Raw genomic sequence first — 19,671 nt, forward strand, 5'->3', positions numbered from 1 at the left:
TAGTCTATTCTAGTAATAACCAAGCATTAATGCCTTTGCATTTCCGATCAGATATCAGAATCCCGGTTGATTTATGCTCTTCCTAAGACATGGCACTAAAGCCAATTATAATCATCACCATCATTATGTGCCATGTCGCATGACATGGGCCATCATGGTTTTTGACTATGATTGTTCTTACATAAGAACACAAGAAATAGGAGCAGGAGCAGGAGTAGGCCATCTAGCCCATCAAGCCTGCTCTGCCATTCAATAAGATCATGGTTGATCTGGCCATGGACTCATCTCCACCTACCTGCCTTTTCCCCATCACGCTTAATTCTCCGACTATGCAAAAATCTATCCAACCTTGTCTTAAATATATTTACTGAGGTAGCCTCCACTGCTTAATTGGGCAGAAAATCCCACACATTCACTATACTCTGGGAAAAGCAGTTCCACCTCATCTCCATCCTAAATCTACTCCCCCGAATCTTATGGGATGTCTCCTACTTCTAGTCTCACCTACCAGTGGAAACAACTTTCCTGCCTCTCTCTTATATACCCCTTTCATAATGTTATATGTTTCTATAAGATCTCCTGTCATTCTTCAAAATTCCAGAAAGTACAATCCCAGGCAATTCAATCCCTCCTCAAATTTGTCTACAGAAATATTCTGCCATTGCCTTCTTCTGGGCAGTATCTTTACAAGACTGGTGATCCCCAACTATTATCAGTACTCTTCAGAGATTATCCACCTGGCATCAGTGGCTGCATAACCAGGACTTGTGATATGCACCAGCTGCTCATGCCCCATGGCTTTACTTGACCCTGATCGGGGAGCTAAGCAGGTGATACACCTTGCCCATTAGTGGCCTGCAGGCTAGCAGTGGGAAGGAGCACCTTACACCTCCTTTGATAGAGACATATCTCCGCCCTGCAACCCACCAATTATAATAACACTCCTATTCAGAAAAGAAATCATAATAAGTAATTGAGGAAGTAACGTAAGTATATTTATTAAATTGTAAATTAGTTAAGAGAAATCTGCATGTTCTCATGAAAGGAAAAAAGTGCCTTCCAAATGTGTTAGTGAATTCTGAGGAAATCTCAACCAGAGTTATAGAAGGGAGCCAGTAGATGTACCAGACTCGCAGATGCCATTCAACAGGATAACACAGAAAGAGAAAGGCCCTTCACTGGTCGGGGTCGACTGTGGATGTTGCATCCCAGCCGTCTACGTGATATGCAAGCCAGTACTCAACCAGGGCACTGTGATGTGGAGAGCAAACTGTTACAGATGTGGTAGGGTCCTTGGGATGGCAGGACTTTCATATGATGAAAGACTGGATCGACTAGGCTTGTACTCTCTGGAATTTAGAAGATTGAGGGGGGATCTGATTGAAACGTATAAAATCCTAAAGGGATTGGACAGGCTAGATGCAGGAAGATTGTTCCCAATGTTGGGGAAGTTCAGAACGAGGGGTCACACTTTGAGGATAAAGGGGAAGCCTTTTAGGACCGAGATGAGGAAAAACTTCTTCACACAGAGAGTGGTGAATCTGTGGAATTCTCTGCCACAGGAAACAGTTGAGGCCAGTTCATTGGCTATATTTAAGAGGGGGTTAGATATGGCCCTTGTGGCTAAAGGGATCAGAGGGTATGGAGGGAAGGCTGGTACAGGGTTCTGAGTCGGATGATCAGCCATGATCATACTGAATGGCGGTGCAGGATTGAAGGGCCGAATGGCCTACTCCTGCAACTATTTTCTATGTTTCTATATTTCTCTCCATGCAGTTGATGAATCCAAAACAACAACAGAGATCAATACAGTTTGGCACCAGCAGCATCACAAGGGTTGCCAGTCAGTGATAAACTCAACATAGGACTGCCTTAGGGACTTCAGCTCTGGATTTTTCCTTAGGGTTTACACCCAAAGCTGGGTATAGCTGGAAGTCAACAGAGGTTGGTTATCAGAGTTTTCCTTTTCCGAGCAGATGAGGTGCATCTGCCCAATACAATTGATTTTAAGGCACCAGAATCCTGCCTTTGCCTATTCTACTGTCAGTAGAAACATTTCTGCTGGGCTTAGTAGCTAAGCTGCACATGAAAGCCAGGAGCTGAACTTGGTTGTTAGAGGCTATTTGAGACTCACACCATTTAATAGGTAGTGGGAGTTCAGCCCTAGTACCACACCCTGGCTAAAACAACTTTAAAGGAACTGATGACTCACAAAAGGATAAATGACAAGACAAGGACTCATGGAGATGGAGGTAATATGTATACAGTCACGAATAGAGGATTGGCTAAAAGGCAGGAAGCGGTTAGCAGGCATAAGGGGTTCATTTTCAAGTTAGTAACCTGTATCCAGTGGGGTAATGCAAGAATTAATGACTTGAAAAAAGGAAGCAAAAGTAAAAGGCCATTTCTGCAGACTATACAAAATTAGTTGGGAAGCTGAGTTGTGATGGGGAAATGTATTCCTTTTGTAAGGAAGAACAGAACAACGGATTTTATTTAAGTGAGGAATTCTGCTGAAAGCCACATCATAACCAAGCACTCATGCCTTTGCGTCTCTAGCAGTAATTGGAGACCAATCAGATATCACGTTTTAGGGGTGTATGTGCACAAGACACAAAACCAGTACACAACTGCAATACGTTGTAGAAAAGTCTAAATATAATATTTAACTCAAGAAAGTTGGAGTAGAAAAGCAGACAATTCTAATGGCAGCTGTACAAGGTGCCACTGAACCCATGTCTAAAGTCCTGCAACAGTTTTTGGCCTCCCATTAAAGATAGTTGGCAATTCAGAAAGCATTTTTAAGAATGTTATGGCACGTTTGACTTATGAGGAAAGGTTAAACAAGTTGTGACTCTACTCATTGGACTTTAGAAGGGTAGATCATCTTACTAAAACATAGAAGATCCCTGCAGACAACACACATCAAGGTTACTGGTGAACGCAGCAGGCCAGGCAGCATCTCTAGGAAGAGGTACAGTCGACATTTCAGGCCGAGACCCTTCGTCAGGACTAACTGAAGGATCCCTGCAGAGTAAAATCCAGAACGGAGACTCCATTTCAGAATAAAGAGGTGCATCTTTATCACTGAGGTAAGGAAGAACTTCTTTTCTCAGAGGTTTGTGTCTTTGAAACTCTTTGTTACAAAGAATTGTGGATCAAAGAATTGAAGGCTCAGAGACCTTGGCCTTCACCCTACCTTGTATAGCTGGATCCTGGACCTCCTGTCAGATCGCTAGCAGGTGGTAAAAGTGGGCTCCCTCAACTCTGCCCCTCTGACCCTCAACACAGGTGCCCCTCAGGGCTGTGTACTAAAGACCCTCCTATACTCTGTATACCCACGACAGTGTTGCCACCCACAGCTCCAATCTGCTAATTAAATTTGCTGATGACACTACACTGATAGACCTAATCTCAAATAATAATGAGGCAGCCTACAGAGAGGAAGACATCGCTCTGACACAGTGGTGTCAAGAAAGCAACCTGTCCCTCAACTTTGCAAAAACAAAGGAGCTGGTTGTAGACTACAGGAGTAATGGAGACAGGCTAACCCCTGTAGACATCAATGGATCTGGGTTGAGAGAGTGAACAGCTTTAAGTTCCTCAGCATAAACATCACTGAGGATTTCACATGGTCTGTACATACCAGCTGTGTGGTGAAAAAGGTGAAACAGAGCCTCTTTCACCTCAGATTGTTGAAGAAGTTTGGTATGCCCCCCCCCCACAAATTCTAAGAACTTTCTGTTGGGGCACAAGTGAGAGTATCCTGACTGGCTGCATCACTGCCTGGTAGGGGAACTGTACCTCCCTCAATCACAGGACTCTGCAGAGAGTGTTGTGGACAACCCAGCGCATCTGTTGATGCAAACTTCTCACTATTCAGGACATTTACAAATACAGGTGCGTAAAAAGAGCCCAAAGGATGATTGGAGACCTGAGTCACCCCAACCACAAACTGTTTCAGCTGCTACCATCCGGGAAACAGTACCACAGCATAAGAGCCAGGACATAGGCTCCGGGACAGCTTCTTCCACCAGGCCATCAGACTGCTTAATTCATGCTGATGCAACTGTATTTCTATGTTATATTAACTATCCTGTTGTACATAATATTATAAGTTACTATAGTTGCACATTGCATATTTGAACAGAGACGTAATGTAAAGATTTTTACACCTCATGTATATGAAGGATGTAAGTAATGGCGTCAATTCAAATGGAAGAATGGATGGGGAAGGGAGAAATGAGGAAAAGGAGGAAGGGAGAGAAGAAGGAATGAAAGTAAGTTGCTGTAATTCTACAGATATTCTTTAAATGCAGACTGCATAAATATCTGTGGTAAGAGCAGATGAAGTAACTTGAATTTTGGGGGTAATCTTGTTTTTAAAGACTGGAGAGGTCTATTCTCATGACTTCTTTAACACATCACATGATTTTGTTGTTTTTAAATTTCTTTAAGTAGATCCCTTGGTCTCTCATTACATGCTGAGTCAATGTTAGCTAAACAGAAGTCACTGCTGGTCAACCAGGAGTGAAGTAACAACACAAAATGCTGGAAGAACTCAGCAGGTCAGGCAGCATCTATGGAGGGGAATGAGCTGTCACCATTTCAGGCTGAGACCCTTCATCTGGATTAGAAAGGAAGGGGCAGAAGCCAGTACAAGACGACGGAGAAGGAGAAAGAGTTCAAGCTGGCAGGTGTTAGGTGAAACCAGGTGATTGGCAAGGTGCAAACAACAAGAATTCTGCAGAGGCTGGAAATTCAAGCAATACACATCAAAGTTGCTGGTGAACGCAGCAGGCCAGGCAGCATCTCTAGGAAGAGGTACAGTTGACGTTTCAGGCTGAGACCCTTCGTCAGGACTAACTGAAGGAAGAGTGAGTAAGAGATTTGAAAGTTGGAGGGGGAGGGGGAGATCCAAAATGATAGGAGAAGACAGGAGGGGGAGGGATGGAGCCAATAGCTGGACAGGTGATTGGCAAAAGGGATACGAGAGGATCATGGGACAGGAGGTCCGGGAAGAAAGACGGGCGGGGGGGGGACCCAGAGGATGGGCAAGGGGTATATTCAGAGGGACAGAGGGAGAAAAAGGAGAGTGAGAGAAAGAATGTGTATAAAAATAAATAACGGATGGGGTACGGGGGGAGGTGGGGCATTAGCGGAAGTTAGAGAAGTCGATGTTCATGCCATCAGGTTGGAGGCTACCCAGACGGAATATAAGGTGTTGTTCCTCCAACCTGAGTGTGGCTTCATCTTTACAGTAGAAGAGGCCGTGGATAGACATGTCAGAATGGGAATGGGATGTGGAATTAAAATGTGTGGCCACTGGGAGATCCTGCTTTCTCTGGCGGACAGAGCGTAGGTGTTCAGCAAAGCGGTCTCCCAGTCTGCATCGGGTCTCGCCAATATATAAAAGGCCACATCAGGAGCACCGGACGCAGTATATCACCCCAGTTGACTCACAGGTGAAGTGTCGCCTCACCTAGAAGGACTGTTTAGGGCCCTGAATGGTGGTGAGGGAGGAAGTGTAAGGGCATGTGTAGCACTTGTTCCGCTCACACGGATAAGTGCCAGGAGGGAGATCAGTGGGGAGGGATGGGGGGACGAATGGACAAGGGAGTCGTGTAGGAAGTGATCCCTGCGGAAAGCAGAGAGAGGGGGGAGGGAAAGATGTGCTTAGTGGTGGCTGCGTTCACCAGCAACTTCGATGTGTGTTGATTGGCAAGGTGTATGGGAGGTGAAGGGGAATATGAAGTAAGAGGCTAGGAGGGGACAGATGGAAGAGATAATGGGCTGACAAGGAAGGAATCTGAGGACAGTGTCCATGGAAAAAGGGAAGGAAGAGGGGAACCAGAGGGGGGTGATGGGCAAGTGAAGAGAAGGAGCTGAGTGGGTAACCTGTATGGGGAGTGCAAAAAGAGAAGGTGGGGGGAGAAATTACTGGAAGTTGGAGAGATCTATGTCCATGCCATGAGGCTGGAGACCATCCAGGTGGAATATGAGGTTTTACTCTAACAAACCTCATCATGGCAGTGAAGGAGGACATGGACAGACATGTTAGAATGAAATGGTCAGCCACTGGAAGATCCTGCCTTTTGTGGTGGACAGAGCAAAGGTGCTCAACGAAGCAATCCCACAGACTGTGTCAGAACTCACCAATGTAGAGTAGGTGGTATTGGGAGCACCAGATACAATAAATGACCCCAATAGACTCACAGGTAAAATATTGCCTCACCTAGAAGGGCTGTTTGCGGCCCTAAATAGTGGTGAGGGTGGAAGTTTAGGGGCAGAGGTAGCACTTGTTTTGCTGCAGGAGTAAATGTCAGGAAGAAGATGAGTGGCGAGGAATGAATGGACAAGAGAGTCGAATAAATAGCAATCCATATCGAAAGTGACGTGTGGATGGAGGCAAAGATGTGCTTAGTGGAAGGAGTTAAGTATATTTCCCAAACATAGTGGCCTACACAGGCACACATGTTCTATGGAAGGTACATGACAACAGTTTTCACTGGAAAAGTAGAACTCCACACGATAAAGCCTAAGGAGCTGGTTGAACAAGTTTCTTAGCTCTTCACTGGAAAATCAGGACTAGAATTTATAGAAACTGCCAGTTATAAATTCCTTCCAAGTCAGTGGTGCTTCTCCTTCACTTCTTCAGGAACCTGACAGTTTTGCCTAATATATAATCATATTGTAATATTACATTGGACTTAATACCTGGTTGTGATTTGAATATTGTGTCTTCAATGGGGTGGAGATGAAATGAGGTTTGAAAAGTGGATTCTACTATAAATCACAGATAATCTTTTACACTGGGATCCTCGCTGTAAGAATTTAATCCAGAGTAAGCCATGATAAGACTGACAATCTCATTTGATTTCCTTACACTGACCGAGGAAAGTACATTTATGTTGTTGGAGCTGCAATCAAATTGCCTAAAAATGTTTCATAAACTCGGGTTTGGATTCAGAAAAGTGACACCAAAGCAACCAGAGCCAAAAAATGCTGAAACTCCAGAGGAAGACCAGCAGTCAATGGAACAGGTTAGTGTACAACTATTTATTTTTATACCGAGTTCTATTATCAGTACAAGAGATCAAACACACAGACTTTGGTTCTTTTCTTCTTCATAGGAATCTGAAACAGCTAAAAATGATTCCAGGAAGACTGAAGAAGTAATGGTAGTCAACACAGTACCAACAAACACTGAGCAAGGTCAGGACAGAACAATATATACTTTGTATGGTTTAAAAAAAATAGAATCATCAATACCATCAGAATATTTAGCAACAATGCACAGTAAGAATGTAAAATATTTTATTTATAAAGGTATTTGTGTTAACACCAATTTGGATTTAATTCACCAAATGCTATATATAAAACTATAAGATAGAAAAATTCATAGGCTATTTAAAGGTTTAATTAGAGATACAGTATAGCATGGAAACAGCCCATTCATCTCACTGAATTTGCACCAAATATCAACCACCCTTTTACGTGAATTCTTCTATTTTATTCTCCCCACATTCTCATTAGCTACCCCTGACTGTACCACTCACCTGCACAGCTGAAGTAACTTACAGTGGCCATTTGTCCTGCCAACCCAAACCTTCCTGTCTCCGATGATTTAATGCATTCAATAAAAGACAATATTAAGTACATACTTTTTGATCATAGATGATCCTCAAAGTTAAATAGCATCAGTGTTCCAAACTAGATCATGAATATTCCCTTCTTTCTCACTTAACATAGCATGGATGTGAGTTAAGTATGTAAAGGAGACCTGATCCCTTACACCACCATACTAGGTAATTTTTGACTTCACAGAAGCCTTCAGCTACATCATTCAATTAAGACTGTATAGTGGTTGATCTGGGTACCTGCAAACACTTGCCTCTGTTTTATATGTGCTAGCTGATGGCATCCAAGCCATAATACTAAGGAATCTGTATCAGACTCAAACTCAAGGCACCATTATAAAAGTTGCAAATTTTAAACTTAATTATAAGTTAGTCAAAAATAATTAATTATAGTTTAATTAATCGTTAATATTTCATTTTCACCTCTCCAGCCCTTGTCCAATGATGCATTTCCCTCTTCATTATTTGGAGGGCAACAATGTTCTACCCCTACTTCGATTTCATTTCAAAGGAGATTTAAATTTTAACATCATTGCTGAAAGAGCTATGAGTGCATTTATACACATAAATTTATACAGAAGTTTTAATTGTGAGCTCCTTTTCCTGCTACACTTCCCCCCCCCCAACAATAATATCCATATTATTTTATGGCCTAGATAGTAGAACATAGAACATAGCAAACCTACAGCACAATACAGACCCTTCGGCCCACAGTACTGTGCCGAACAGGTACTTATAATAAGGTGAAATTAATGAATCCTGAAGACACTCACTGAAGATACAAAAACTTAGATGAATTAAGTGTTTATATTATAGAGGCTTTTTCATAAGCAAGATAGGTGGGTGCGTTGAATTTGGAAAAGAACATTAAAGAAAGGACATAGTCAAGGATGGATCACACACCTACAGTAGAATGGCAGTTGTATTTCTAAAGAACAAAGATATGCAAATGGTGACATCCATCATGCAGGACAAGAGATATAGCTGGAGCAATTTTGATCTGTGGGAAGGTCTATACTACTACTAATTAAATTATTAGCCTAAGTATTCAATTGTACCTTCAAATAACAGCAAGGAGATTATTATTTTCAGAAGCCCTGGAAGTATTACTGAGCAACTTCGGTCTTCAAACAGCTATGATTTATGATGTGTATATTACTGCACAACTTTAAGTGGAAAGGTTTATTTATCATCGTCCATAAATTTAACCTGAATTTTCTACCCAGTCTTTCACCAATTTTAGGAGATATAGAGTATAGAATAACACAGTACACAAACGTGCCCTTCAACCTATCTAACCTATGTTGAACCATCTAAACTCTTGACCTATGCCTGGACCATAGCGCTCCATAGCACTACCATCCACGTACCTATGAAGCCTTCTCTTAAATATCGAAATCGAGCTTTCATGCACCACTTGCACTGGCCACACTTAGGCTGGAGGAGCAATACTTTATATTCCATCTGTATAGCTGACAATATGATGGCACGAACAATTACTTCCAGCAATTGCCTCACCCCTTCACCATTGCCCATTCCTGTTCCCCTCTCTCACCTTATTTCTTTACCTGCAATCACCCCCTCCCTTTCTTCCTGCCCTTTATTTCTATCACCAAACAACTTCCCAGCTCTTTACTTCACCCACTCCCCATCCACCAGTTTCACCCATCACCCACCACCTTGCAGACTCAGAGAAGCACAGCGCAGAAAAATGCCCTTTGGCCCATCTAATCATGCCAAAGCCATTTAAAATGCCAACTCCCATTGACCTGCACTGGGCCCATAGCCCTCCATATCCCTGCTATCCATGTACCTATCTAAACTTCTCTTAAACTTTGAAATCAGTATCTCCTAAAACTGGCACGGACAACTTGTGCTGGCAGCTCATTCGACCCACTCATGACCCTCTGAGTGAAGAAGTTACCCCTCATGTTCCCCTTAAAATTCTCACCCCTAACTCATGACCTCACTCTTCCTTCAGTTAGAGTTACTCACTCTTCCTTCAGTTAGTCCTGACGAAGGGTCTCGGCCTGAAACGTCGACTGCACCTCTTCCTAGAGATGCTGCCTGGCCTGCTGCGTTCACCAGCAACTTTGATGTGTGTTGCTTGAACTTCCAGCATCTGCAGAATTCCTGTTGTTTTAATTTAAGGAATGTTGTATCCCTGAATGGTCATATTCTGCCAAAACCATTATCTGACAGAACTCCTCAAAAAAATTTTTTTGGCATTATAGTACTCAAAAAGTTATTGATATCTCAAAAGTGCTACATGTTTACCACAATTATAACATTCTGACCATAGTTGAAAGTATAAAATTATATGTTGCATCATAGCAAGAGAGTTGTAAAGAAATAATAACGTTTTAATATAGCTATGATTCCAAAATGTGTGACTACATCGGCTTTACTACAAAAGAAATGTATTTACAGCAGCAGCTTCTGAGCCTTCTCTTTGGAAAAATGCAACTGAAATAATACCTTCCACTGAAGAAGCCAAGTCGCAGGAAAGAAGTGAAGCTATCCCTAAACTGTCACTTTGGGAGCATAAATCAGAGGACAAAAAATCTGAATTTAAGTAAGTATCATTCAGTTAACATAAACTATCTATTTGATATGTATTGGCACTTGGGTTGATATTATTTATTTTTTTAAGTAAAAAATTAAGGTAATCATTATTTAGATATTCCTCACCTTGATCACAAAAATAAAAGTAATTGTGATATAGTTGTGCAAAGAGCAACTTAATTCTCCTTTACGACTAATAAAGCAAAGGCAAGATTCTATTTCAAAAGAAATAAATAACATTTTTCTGATTTATATATTCCAGGTTTATGTTATCTGCAGTTTGCGGTTAAAGCTTGACCTAGTCCTAGGGAGTAAAATTTAAAGATTATCTGATTTGAAAAAGCCAGAAGAATTTGAATATAAATGTCGATTCTGATTTCTAGTTTAGGGGTTTCTTTGCAATGTAATATATTGTCCATTACAACACCTGTCTTTATAATCCATGTTGCAGACTGAGTTGTAGATGAAGATGTAAATTATTGCAATTAGAGAAATTCTGAATAGTTTAAGTAGATCTTTACTGACAATTCAGAATCAAAAATTCCTATGGATCACATCCTATTCCTTTTATACCAAAGAATGAAGTTAACATATTATCTTTGAGTAACTAAAAGTCAAAGATAGGATTTTGTTTTGGCTTGTTGTACTGTGCGTGAATTATCTTACTAGTATAGGGTTTAAAATCTTATTGAATACTGGTTGTAATCTTAGTGTCCTCTATTGAGTCTGTGCTGTCAAAATAAGTTACTATTTTACTTGGAAGGAATTAGTAATGGAATACCACTGTAAGCAACGCACAATCTACTGGAAGAAATCAGCGGGAGGAGAGAAATTGCTGACATTTCTGGCCTAAACTCTGCCTCGGGATTGTGAGTGAAGCAGTGAGATGCCAGCCCAGACTGGAGAGTGGGAGTGGCAAGAAAGGACTCTAAGATGATTGGTGGACTGAGGAAGTGTGTAAGATGACAGACAGATGGTGCCAGATAAGGGAGGTGAGCAGGGGTGGAGTTGGAGAACTGTAGCAGAAGAATGATAAATGGAGGCAGACAAAGGAAGAGAGGTAAACGTAAAAAAAACAATGGATGGAGCAAGGTGTGGGAGAGTGGAGCATAAGACAAGAGACAGCTACTGGGGGCAGGGGGATGGGGGTAGAGGAGAGATAAGCAGCTGTCTTTCCACTGGTGCAGCTTGACCTACTGCATTTTTCCAGCAGGTTCTGTGTTGCTCCAGAATCCAGCATCTGTAGTCTCATTTGCCTCCAGAATACCAATATACATTCTGGTATTAAGGTCTACAATATGTAATAACATTTTGTGGAGTTATTCTTCCAGCAGGGCAGTATTATGTACCTGGGAAGAGTTTTTAAGAAGTGTGGCTTTCTGCTAAATACAAGTTTGAGAATGTGACTATTGTTAAACTATTTCTTGTCTAGGCTGTTGAACTGGATCTGCAGATGTCGGAGTAGAAACCTACAAGGTCATTTAAGTTTAGATTCCTGACTCCCATGTGTTACCTTATTTGGTGTTTCTTTATAGGTGCATCTGATTTCTCTTATTATTACACTTTGTTGATTAGTACAGGTTACATGGATACATTGGAGACAAAGTGGAATGTAGCTGCTGGAATCCGGAGCAAAGAAAAGCTGGAATAATTCTGTGGGCGCAAAGGGGTGGTTGTTGTTTCTGGTCAACACGCTGCATCAGGACTGTGCAGAGTCTCAACACAATTTGTCAGTCATCCCTTTGCCTCCACAGATGCTGCTTGATCCACTGAGTTTTCCAGGAAAATAAATATTGTACACATGTAAAGTGACAGGCTTGCCTCCGTATAGATTGCCTTCTGCAAAAGTTTGAAGATTATTTCTCCTGATATTAGGGCATAAATTTTCTGAATTCAATTTCCCAGATTGTCATTGGTAAGATTTTCACTTATAAAGTCTAGACTGCTAATCCACTATATAAACAATTAGTTTCTCTGAGAATTCCATCCTCTTGCACCCTTTATAGTTTAACAGAACTCCTGCTAACTGAAAGTTTGTGTGAGTTACCCTGAGGTGCCAGGAATTACTGCAACAAGAAATCCATCCAGGAAGGGATCATTTGTAACTATTCTTGATTGGCTTCCAAAGAAGATGAAAGCTCTTTTGTTCTTCGTATGCTGGGCTCATCTGCTATATCAAAGAGGTGCTGAGGAAAGGGAAAGTGGAGAACAAGTTCTGGTTCAGCATTGCAGGCACAGCCATCCCAACCATCACAGAAAAGCCAATCAAGAGCTTAGGCAAGATTTTTGACAGCTCTTTAAGGGGCACGACATCCATTCAGGCGACCTGCACCAAGTTGGATGGCTGGCTGAAATCTGTGGACAAGTCTGGCCTACCTGGGAAGTTTAAAGCCTGGGTGTATCAGCATGGCATTCTTCCCAGAATCCTGTGGTCTCTCCTCGTCTATGAAGTTCTGATCTCGACAGTCGAAACCTTAGAGAAGTGGGTTAGCAACTACCTCAGGAGATGGCTGGGGCTGCCAAAGAGCCTGAGCAGCATCGCACTCTATGGACACCACAACAAACTGCAACTGCTCTTCAAATCCTTGGGGGAAGAATTCAAGGTGACAAGAGCCAGAGAAGTGCTACAGTATAGGGACTCAAGTGATCCGAAGGTGGCTAGAGCAGGGATCCAAGTGAGGACTTGCAGGAAGTGGAGGGCAGAGGAAGCTGTTCAGGAAGCAGAGGCAAGGCTGCATTACAGGAGGCTGGTGGGAGTGGTCACACGAGGCCAAGGTGGGCTAGGATTCTTTCCAACTCCCCAAATGGATACCAGAGGGAAGGAAAGGTGTCGTGTAGTTCAGGAGGAGGTGAGAGCTGTAGTGGAGGAGACGAGAGCCTGCAAGGAGGTGGGAATGAAGCAACAGGAAGCTTGGACAAGATGGGAGAATGCAGTTGAGAAGAAAGTGACCTGGGCTGATCTTTGAAAAGCTGAATCACACTGCATCCAATTTCTCATCCAGGCAGTGTACGATGTGCTTCCAAGCCCATCAAACCTGCACACATGGGGCAAGGCAGAGTCATCTGCATGTCCACTGTGCTCCAAGCGAGGAACCCTGGAGCACATCCCCAGTGGCTGCGCAAGGGCACTTGGTGAGGGATGGTACTGATGGAGGCATGATCAGGTCCTGAAGACCATCGCTGAAGCCATCAGCACAGGAACAGAGTGGGCGAAGTGGTCCTGACCCTCCAAGCAGACCATTGTCTTTGTCAGTGCTGAGGAGCAGTCAATACCTGCCAAAAAAATACCTGCAGGCATCCTGACCTCTACAAGTGACTGGCAGCTGTTGGTGGACCTCGAACAGCAGCTGATGTTCCCCAACCATATCACAGCCACCACCCTGTGGCCAGACATTGTCCTTGTGTCTGAGTCTACTAAGCAAGTGGTGCTGCTGGAGCTGACAGTCCCATGGGACGATTGCTTGGAACAGGCCTTTGAAAGGAAGCACTCTAAGTTCGCAGGACTGGTCAGCAACTGTCAGCAGGCTGGATGGAGAGCGAGGTTTGTTGTAGGGGGTTCGCAGCCCATTCCTCAGCTAGATCCTTCAGCAATTTGGGCATCGAGGGAGAGAGGAAGAGGACAGCCATCTGCAGTACCACCGATGTGGCAGAGAGGGCTTCAAGATGGCTGTGGCTCAAAAGAGGGGAGCCATGGAGTCATGGAGTCATAAATAGCTAGCTGTCTGGACACGAGATGGGGTCTGATCAGCCCCGGCTGGGTCACCTGGAGGAGGGTGTATGAAGTTGAAAGGCCCGAAACAGCCGATGATTCCAGGAACATCACTGAAGGTGTGTCCAGAGGCATCAGTAGATGTATGTATACAGGGCATAAATTTTCCGAATTGAATTTCCCAAATGATCATTGGTAAGATTTTCACTTATAAAGTCTAGACTGCTAATCCACTATATAGTCAATTGGTTTCTCTGGGAATTCCATCCTTTTGCACCCTTTATAGTTTAACAGAACTCATACTAACTGAAAGTTAGTGTGAACTACCCTGAGGTTTCAGGAATTACCGCAACAAGAAATTCATCCAGGAAGGAATCATTTGTAACTATTCCTGACTGGCTTCCAAAGAAGATGAAAGCTCCTCTGTTCTTTGTATGCTGAACTCATCTGCTATATCAAAGAGGCATAACATCACTCTGACACTTCGCATTGTTTATCAGGATATGCTCTGCTGCCAGCCCTGCAAATCAATAATTGACCCAAGACCTTTCTCTTTGGTGTAGTTGGAGTAAATTCCACCATTTTTCTGAAGATGAAGTGAAGATTTGATAGATGTGCTCAAAATCACATACTACTATTTTGATAAAGTGGATTTAGATATTTGTGACCACTGCTCCATCATGACAATCTCCAATTTGTTAAAGCTCAAACATTCACCTCTGGTCTGTCAATCACTCTTACTCATACATGCTCTGGGTCCTTGCCAAAAAACATGCTATCTGCATTCTGATGTTTTATGTTTGCACTTCTTATGAGTGCTTTTAATTATGCCGCCTTGACCCACTATAGTTTGAAAGATTCCTCCAGTCAGTATAACACCTTCCTCACCCTTCAGTCTTAAATCTCCATATCTGCTGATTCCCTTCACCATCTATCATTCATTGCAGACTTTAATTAGTCTCTTACTGGAACTTCATTCTAATAATATCCATCATCTTTGCTTCCTTTGCTCTATCAAATCCTTTATTATGGCCATACATTTAATTTCTTTCTAAGGTTATTCATTCATTTCTGAAGTACATTGGTTATTTTTGGCATTAAAATAACTGTTAAGCTCGTTCTGAGGCAGGCATTCTATGTGCGAAGCAGAGTTTAGATAAACAGTTTGTCTGAAATTACAAATCTGAAAGAACTTATTCTCCATTTTTAACTTAAATTAGCAAAAAGGTCACAAGACATGGTCAGGGGTCTAAGATTTCCCAATTAAAGCTCAGTGCACTATTCATCCCTAGAAAAGCCAAATTAGAGAATCAATTCTAAAATGCAAATTGTAATAGAGTGTGAAATTTTCTGAGTCCTTGTGTCACATAATGGGCTTATCATGTACTGGTCATTTTGAGTAGACTATCCTCAATTCATTGTGCAATTATTTCATTGAATGGAAGATTACATGTATTTCATGTTAAGAGAAGTCAGCAGCTATTTGCAGCACAAGGTCTCAGAAAACCCTAATTCTAATGCATATAGACTGGAATATTTATGTTAATGCTTCATTCAATGATAGATGGCCATTGATTCCTATTATGCCAATATTTTATTTTTGCAAGTCAAATATATTTGTTATAATTAACTTTCCTGGTTTAGTTAAAATCCATCTCAGGTCTTTTATTCCTCCTTTTCTTTGCAGAACCTTCAATTACCCCTGTCTGGCATTCCCTCTCAATCATATTCATTTTCATATCTCTCCCTCTCCCACTCTCTCCCTCATTTTCTATTCTCTCCATTTCCCCCTTTTTATAAACCTTTCACAGCTATCATTTTGGTTGGTTTTAATTTATTTCTAAGGTTCAGCATTCAGACTTAAATTGATGAGTTTCTGAAGCACATTAAATTACAACAAATATTCTTTAAAAAAATATAATTTTCAAGGCAGGTTCTTTAGCTATTCATGAAAATCAGATTTTCTTCTTAGTTACCAATGCTTTGAGTGAAAACTCTTTTGCTTAACTTCCTTTATCAAAAACAGTCAAGATTTTAATGAATCCTGTCAAGTATCTTCTTAATATTTTCTGCTATAAGGTGATCAACCACAGCTTCTTCGTTCTATCCACCAGACTCTGGAGTGTCACAAACAATATTGAGCTCTGTTGCCTCCGCTTACATTCTCCCAGTCATTGTCTCTATCACCAATCGCCCTCTGACCATCACATGCCACCTCCTAGCTTATTCCTCCCATCACCCCTTTATTGACTTTTTCCCCTTTACACCCTCAATCCTGATTCAGGGTCTTGAACTGTTGACTATCTGTTTGCCTCCATCAATGTTGTTTTAGTTGTTAAGTTCCTCCAGCAGCTTGGTTTTGCTTCAGATTCAAATATCTTCAGTCTTTTGTGTATCTGTGGTATTCCTTCTTTGCCCTCTGTATACCTGAACCCCTCATTGAAAAGTGGGTCCCAAATTTGAAAGTAATACTGCAGTTGAGGGCAAACACATTTTTTTAAAAGTGCCCTTCCTTCTTGTTGCCTTTAAGAATAAAACAGTGATCAAAATTGACTTTTAGCAGTCTTCTCAACCAATCCTTCCTCACTGAAGGATTTATAAACGTGCACCTGAGGTGTTGGCATCTCTTCATAATACCATTTTGTTTACATCATCTCCTGTTATTGTTCATACCAAAGTGTGTCACTTTGCATTTATCTGCATTTAGATTCATTTGCAACCTTAAAAGTTGCATGTATATACAATTTTGGAATTTCATAATGTCTACATATCCAACTCCAGGTCATTAATACATACCAACAAGAGCCGTGATCCAAAAATGATCCTGGGGGATTTCATGTTATCTCCAGTCGGGTGATATAATTTTAAATGGTCACTCCAGTTGCTGGCAAATGGTTGGTGGTTCATTCCCTGTTCCCCTCCCTGAAACAAGTTTGATTCATGGTAGAAGTACTTAGTATTTTTTAAATTTATTTCACCATATCTGCCTCAGCCCACTTATTTTCGAGATCATAATTTCCTCTTCCCTATCTTTAATTTATTTTCCACTTTAAATCTGACATAATGGAATTTGCGCCTTTATTTGTCTGTCAGGCACCCAGGGGCTTACTGTTTGAGCAGGAATAACATTTGGATTGCTTATAGTTAAAGCTTAATTTAAAAGTTAGCTGACAGTCAACAGAAGTCAGTTTGCATATAACACCTTGGGGTACTTAGATTAAAATTAATAAAATGCAATTTGTATGATTGACATATTTTTTGTGAAGAATTCAATTAATATTTTTACAAATTATTAAAAATCCTTGCATACCCCCACATTTTTGAAGTAACAATATTAAATTAAGAAGATCCTGAATTTCTGTAGTTGCCTTAATAACCACTTGAAATTGAACCATTTAAAATGTATTGAAAACATTGCATTTATTATGGAGAATTGTACTTAAATTAAAATATATCAACATTTATTTAGAAACTTCAAACTGAAACAAAGTCATCCAAACATTTACCTTTTTTTTTAAATCAGGGTTAGTGGTGAACCTTGCAAAATTTTATTATAGCAGTTTCATACTCATGATCTGCTGTCCCTCCCTTTGATAATATAAGGCAAGTTTTAGCTACTTCTATTGAGATAAAACCACCGCTAAAATATTTGGCAAAGGAAAACTAGTTCCTGTACTTTGTTTTAGTAACATAATATTATTTGATAATTTAAAACACAGCTATTTCTTATAAAAAGTGCGACTTTACCTGCTTTACAAACTTTACAAACTGCTGATATACATTAGAAACCAAAACTAAAACATTTGAGAATTTAACAATTTGTGCACTCAATTTGACATCACTTCACCCCTTCAGTAATTGCATGTAAATTACACAAAGCTAATAATTAAATTAATTAATAGTCTATGCATTGACTCTTTAAAATAGTTTGCTTAAAAACTGATGAATCATTACAAAAGTTAGTTCAATGTTTAACTCCATAAATTGCATTTTGCAGCAATTCTCTCAGTAGTGAGTGTGGGCCACAAGCAACTGTACTTAACAGTGATTATGCTGATGCACAGTTGCAGAGTTTGGTGCAACGTTTGCGGGAAAGGACATCACTGTACAAAGAAAAGTTGTTTGAACAGGATAGCACCTCCTCAGATGAAACTCTACCAGCCAGTAAGTTCTATTATTAGAAGCAAGATTCGGTTCCTAATGGATTTCAAAGCATGCAAATATTAATCTATTATGAAAAATAATCATGTAAAACTATTAGCAGTGTGTCCAGAGGTAATTTTTTGTATGAAATGTTTCAGCATTCAGAGATCATAATATTGTGGTCTTTGTTTTTCCCTCCTACCATTTTTGATTACAAACGTCCTAATATATGGAAGGTTTCATTAGCAGTACTACCAAGCATAGAGGAGCCATCAACTGGATGATGCACATGGATTGATGCTACCCATACATGTTCTATACTTTAGGCACTTCACATGTCAACTAATACCATGCACAATTGGTGTAGGAATCAAATGTCATTGTACATTTGGAAGTAACACAATTGACTTTATATCATCGTAATTGCATTGACATATTATTTGCCTTAATTTCTTAAATACCTCCCTAAATGCCACAGTAGCGTGGAGGTTAGTGTGACATTATTACAGCTCATGGCATTCTGGAGATTGGAGTTCAATTCCAGCACCATTTTGTAGGGAGTTTCTGTACGTCCTACCCGTGGAATGCGTGGGTTTTCCTAGGGTGCTCTGGTTTCCTCCTGCAGTCGAAAGGCATACCAGGTAGGGAAATTGGTCATTGTAAATTGTCCTGTGATTAGGTTAGGTTTAATTGGGTTATGGACTTGCTGGGGTGGCATGGCTCAAAAGTCCAAAAGGGACAACCTGTGCTTTTTACAGAAAATGATACCTGGAGTATACATAGAAACATAGAAAACCTACAGCATAATACAGGCCCTTTGGCCCACAATGCTGTGCCAAACATGTACTTACTTTAGAAATTACCTAGGGTTACCCATAGCCCTCTATTTTTCTAAGCCCCATGTACCTATCCAAGAGTCTCTTAAAAGACCCTATCATATTCGCCTCCACCACCATCGCCAGTGGTCCATTCCACGCACTCACCAGTCTCTACGTAAAAAACTTAACCCTGACAGCTCCTCTGTACCTAATTCCAAGCACCTTAAAACTGTGCCCTCTCGTGTTAGCTATTTCATCCCTGGCAAAAAGCCTCTGACTATCCACATGATCAATGCCTCTCATCATCTTATACACCTCTATCAGGTCACTTCTCATCCTCTGCCGCTCCACGGAAAAAAGGCCGAGTTCACTCAACCTATTCTCATAAGGCATGCTCCCCAATCCACGCAACATCTTTGTAAATCTCCTCTGCACCCTTTCTATAGTTTCCACATCCTTTCTGCAGTGAGGTGACCAGAACTGAGCACAGTACTCCAAGTGGGGTCTGACCCCACTCAGCTCTAAAACTCAATCCCACAGTTGATGCACAGTTTACCTTCTTAACCACAGAGTCAACCTGTGCAGCAGGTTTGAGTGTCCTATGGACTCGGACCCCAAAATCCCCCTGATCCCCCACACTGCCAAGAGTCTTACCATTAGTACTATATTCTGCCATCATATTTCACCTACCAAAATGAACCACCTCACACTTATCTGGGTTGAACTCCATCTGCCATTTCTCAGCCCAGTTTTGCATCCTATCAATGTCCTGTCGTAACCTCTGACAGCCTTCCAC

The 19,671-nt window shown here is 41.2% G+C and overlaps 1 protein-coding gene across 1 annotated transcript in view; it reads left to right on the plus strand.

The window, feature by feature from the left end:
* LOC134348340 (cyclic nucleotide-gated cation channel beta-3-like) overlaps positions 1–19,671 on the plus strand; it is a 163,520-nt gene that overhangs the window by 38,382 nt on the left and 105,467 nt on the right. Inside the window, exons 2-5 of the mRNA XM_063051588.1 lie at positions 6,971–7,043; positions 7,134–7,215; positions 10,071–10,215; positions 17,912–18,078. Coding sequence (XP_062907658.1) covers positions 6,971–7,043; positions 7,134–7,215; positions 10,071–10,215; positions 17,912–18,078 — 467 coding nt within the window. The remainder of the gene's footprint in view (positions 1–6,970; positions 7,044–7,133; positions 7,216–10,070; positions 10,216–17,911; positions 18,079–19,671) is intronic.

This window comes from Mobula hypostoma, chromosome 1 (genome assembly GCF_963921235.1).
Source record: "Mobula hypostoma chromosome 1, sMobHyp1.1, whole genome shotgun sequence".
NCBI lineage: Eukaryota > Metazoa > Chordata > Chondrichthyes > Myliobatiformes > Myliobatidae > Mobula > Mobula hypostoma.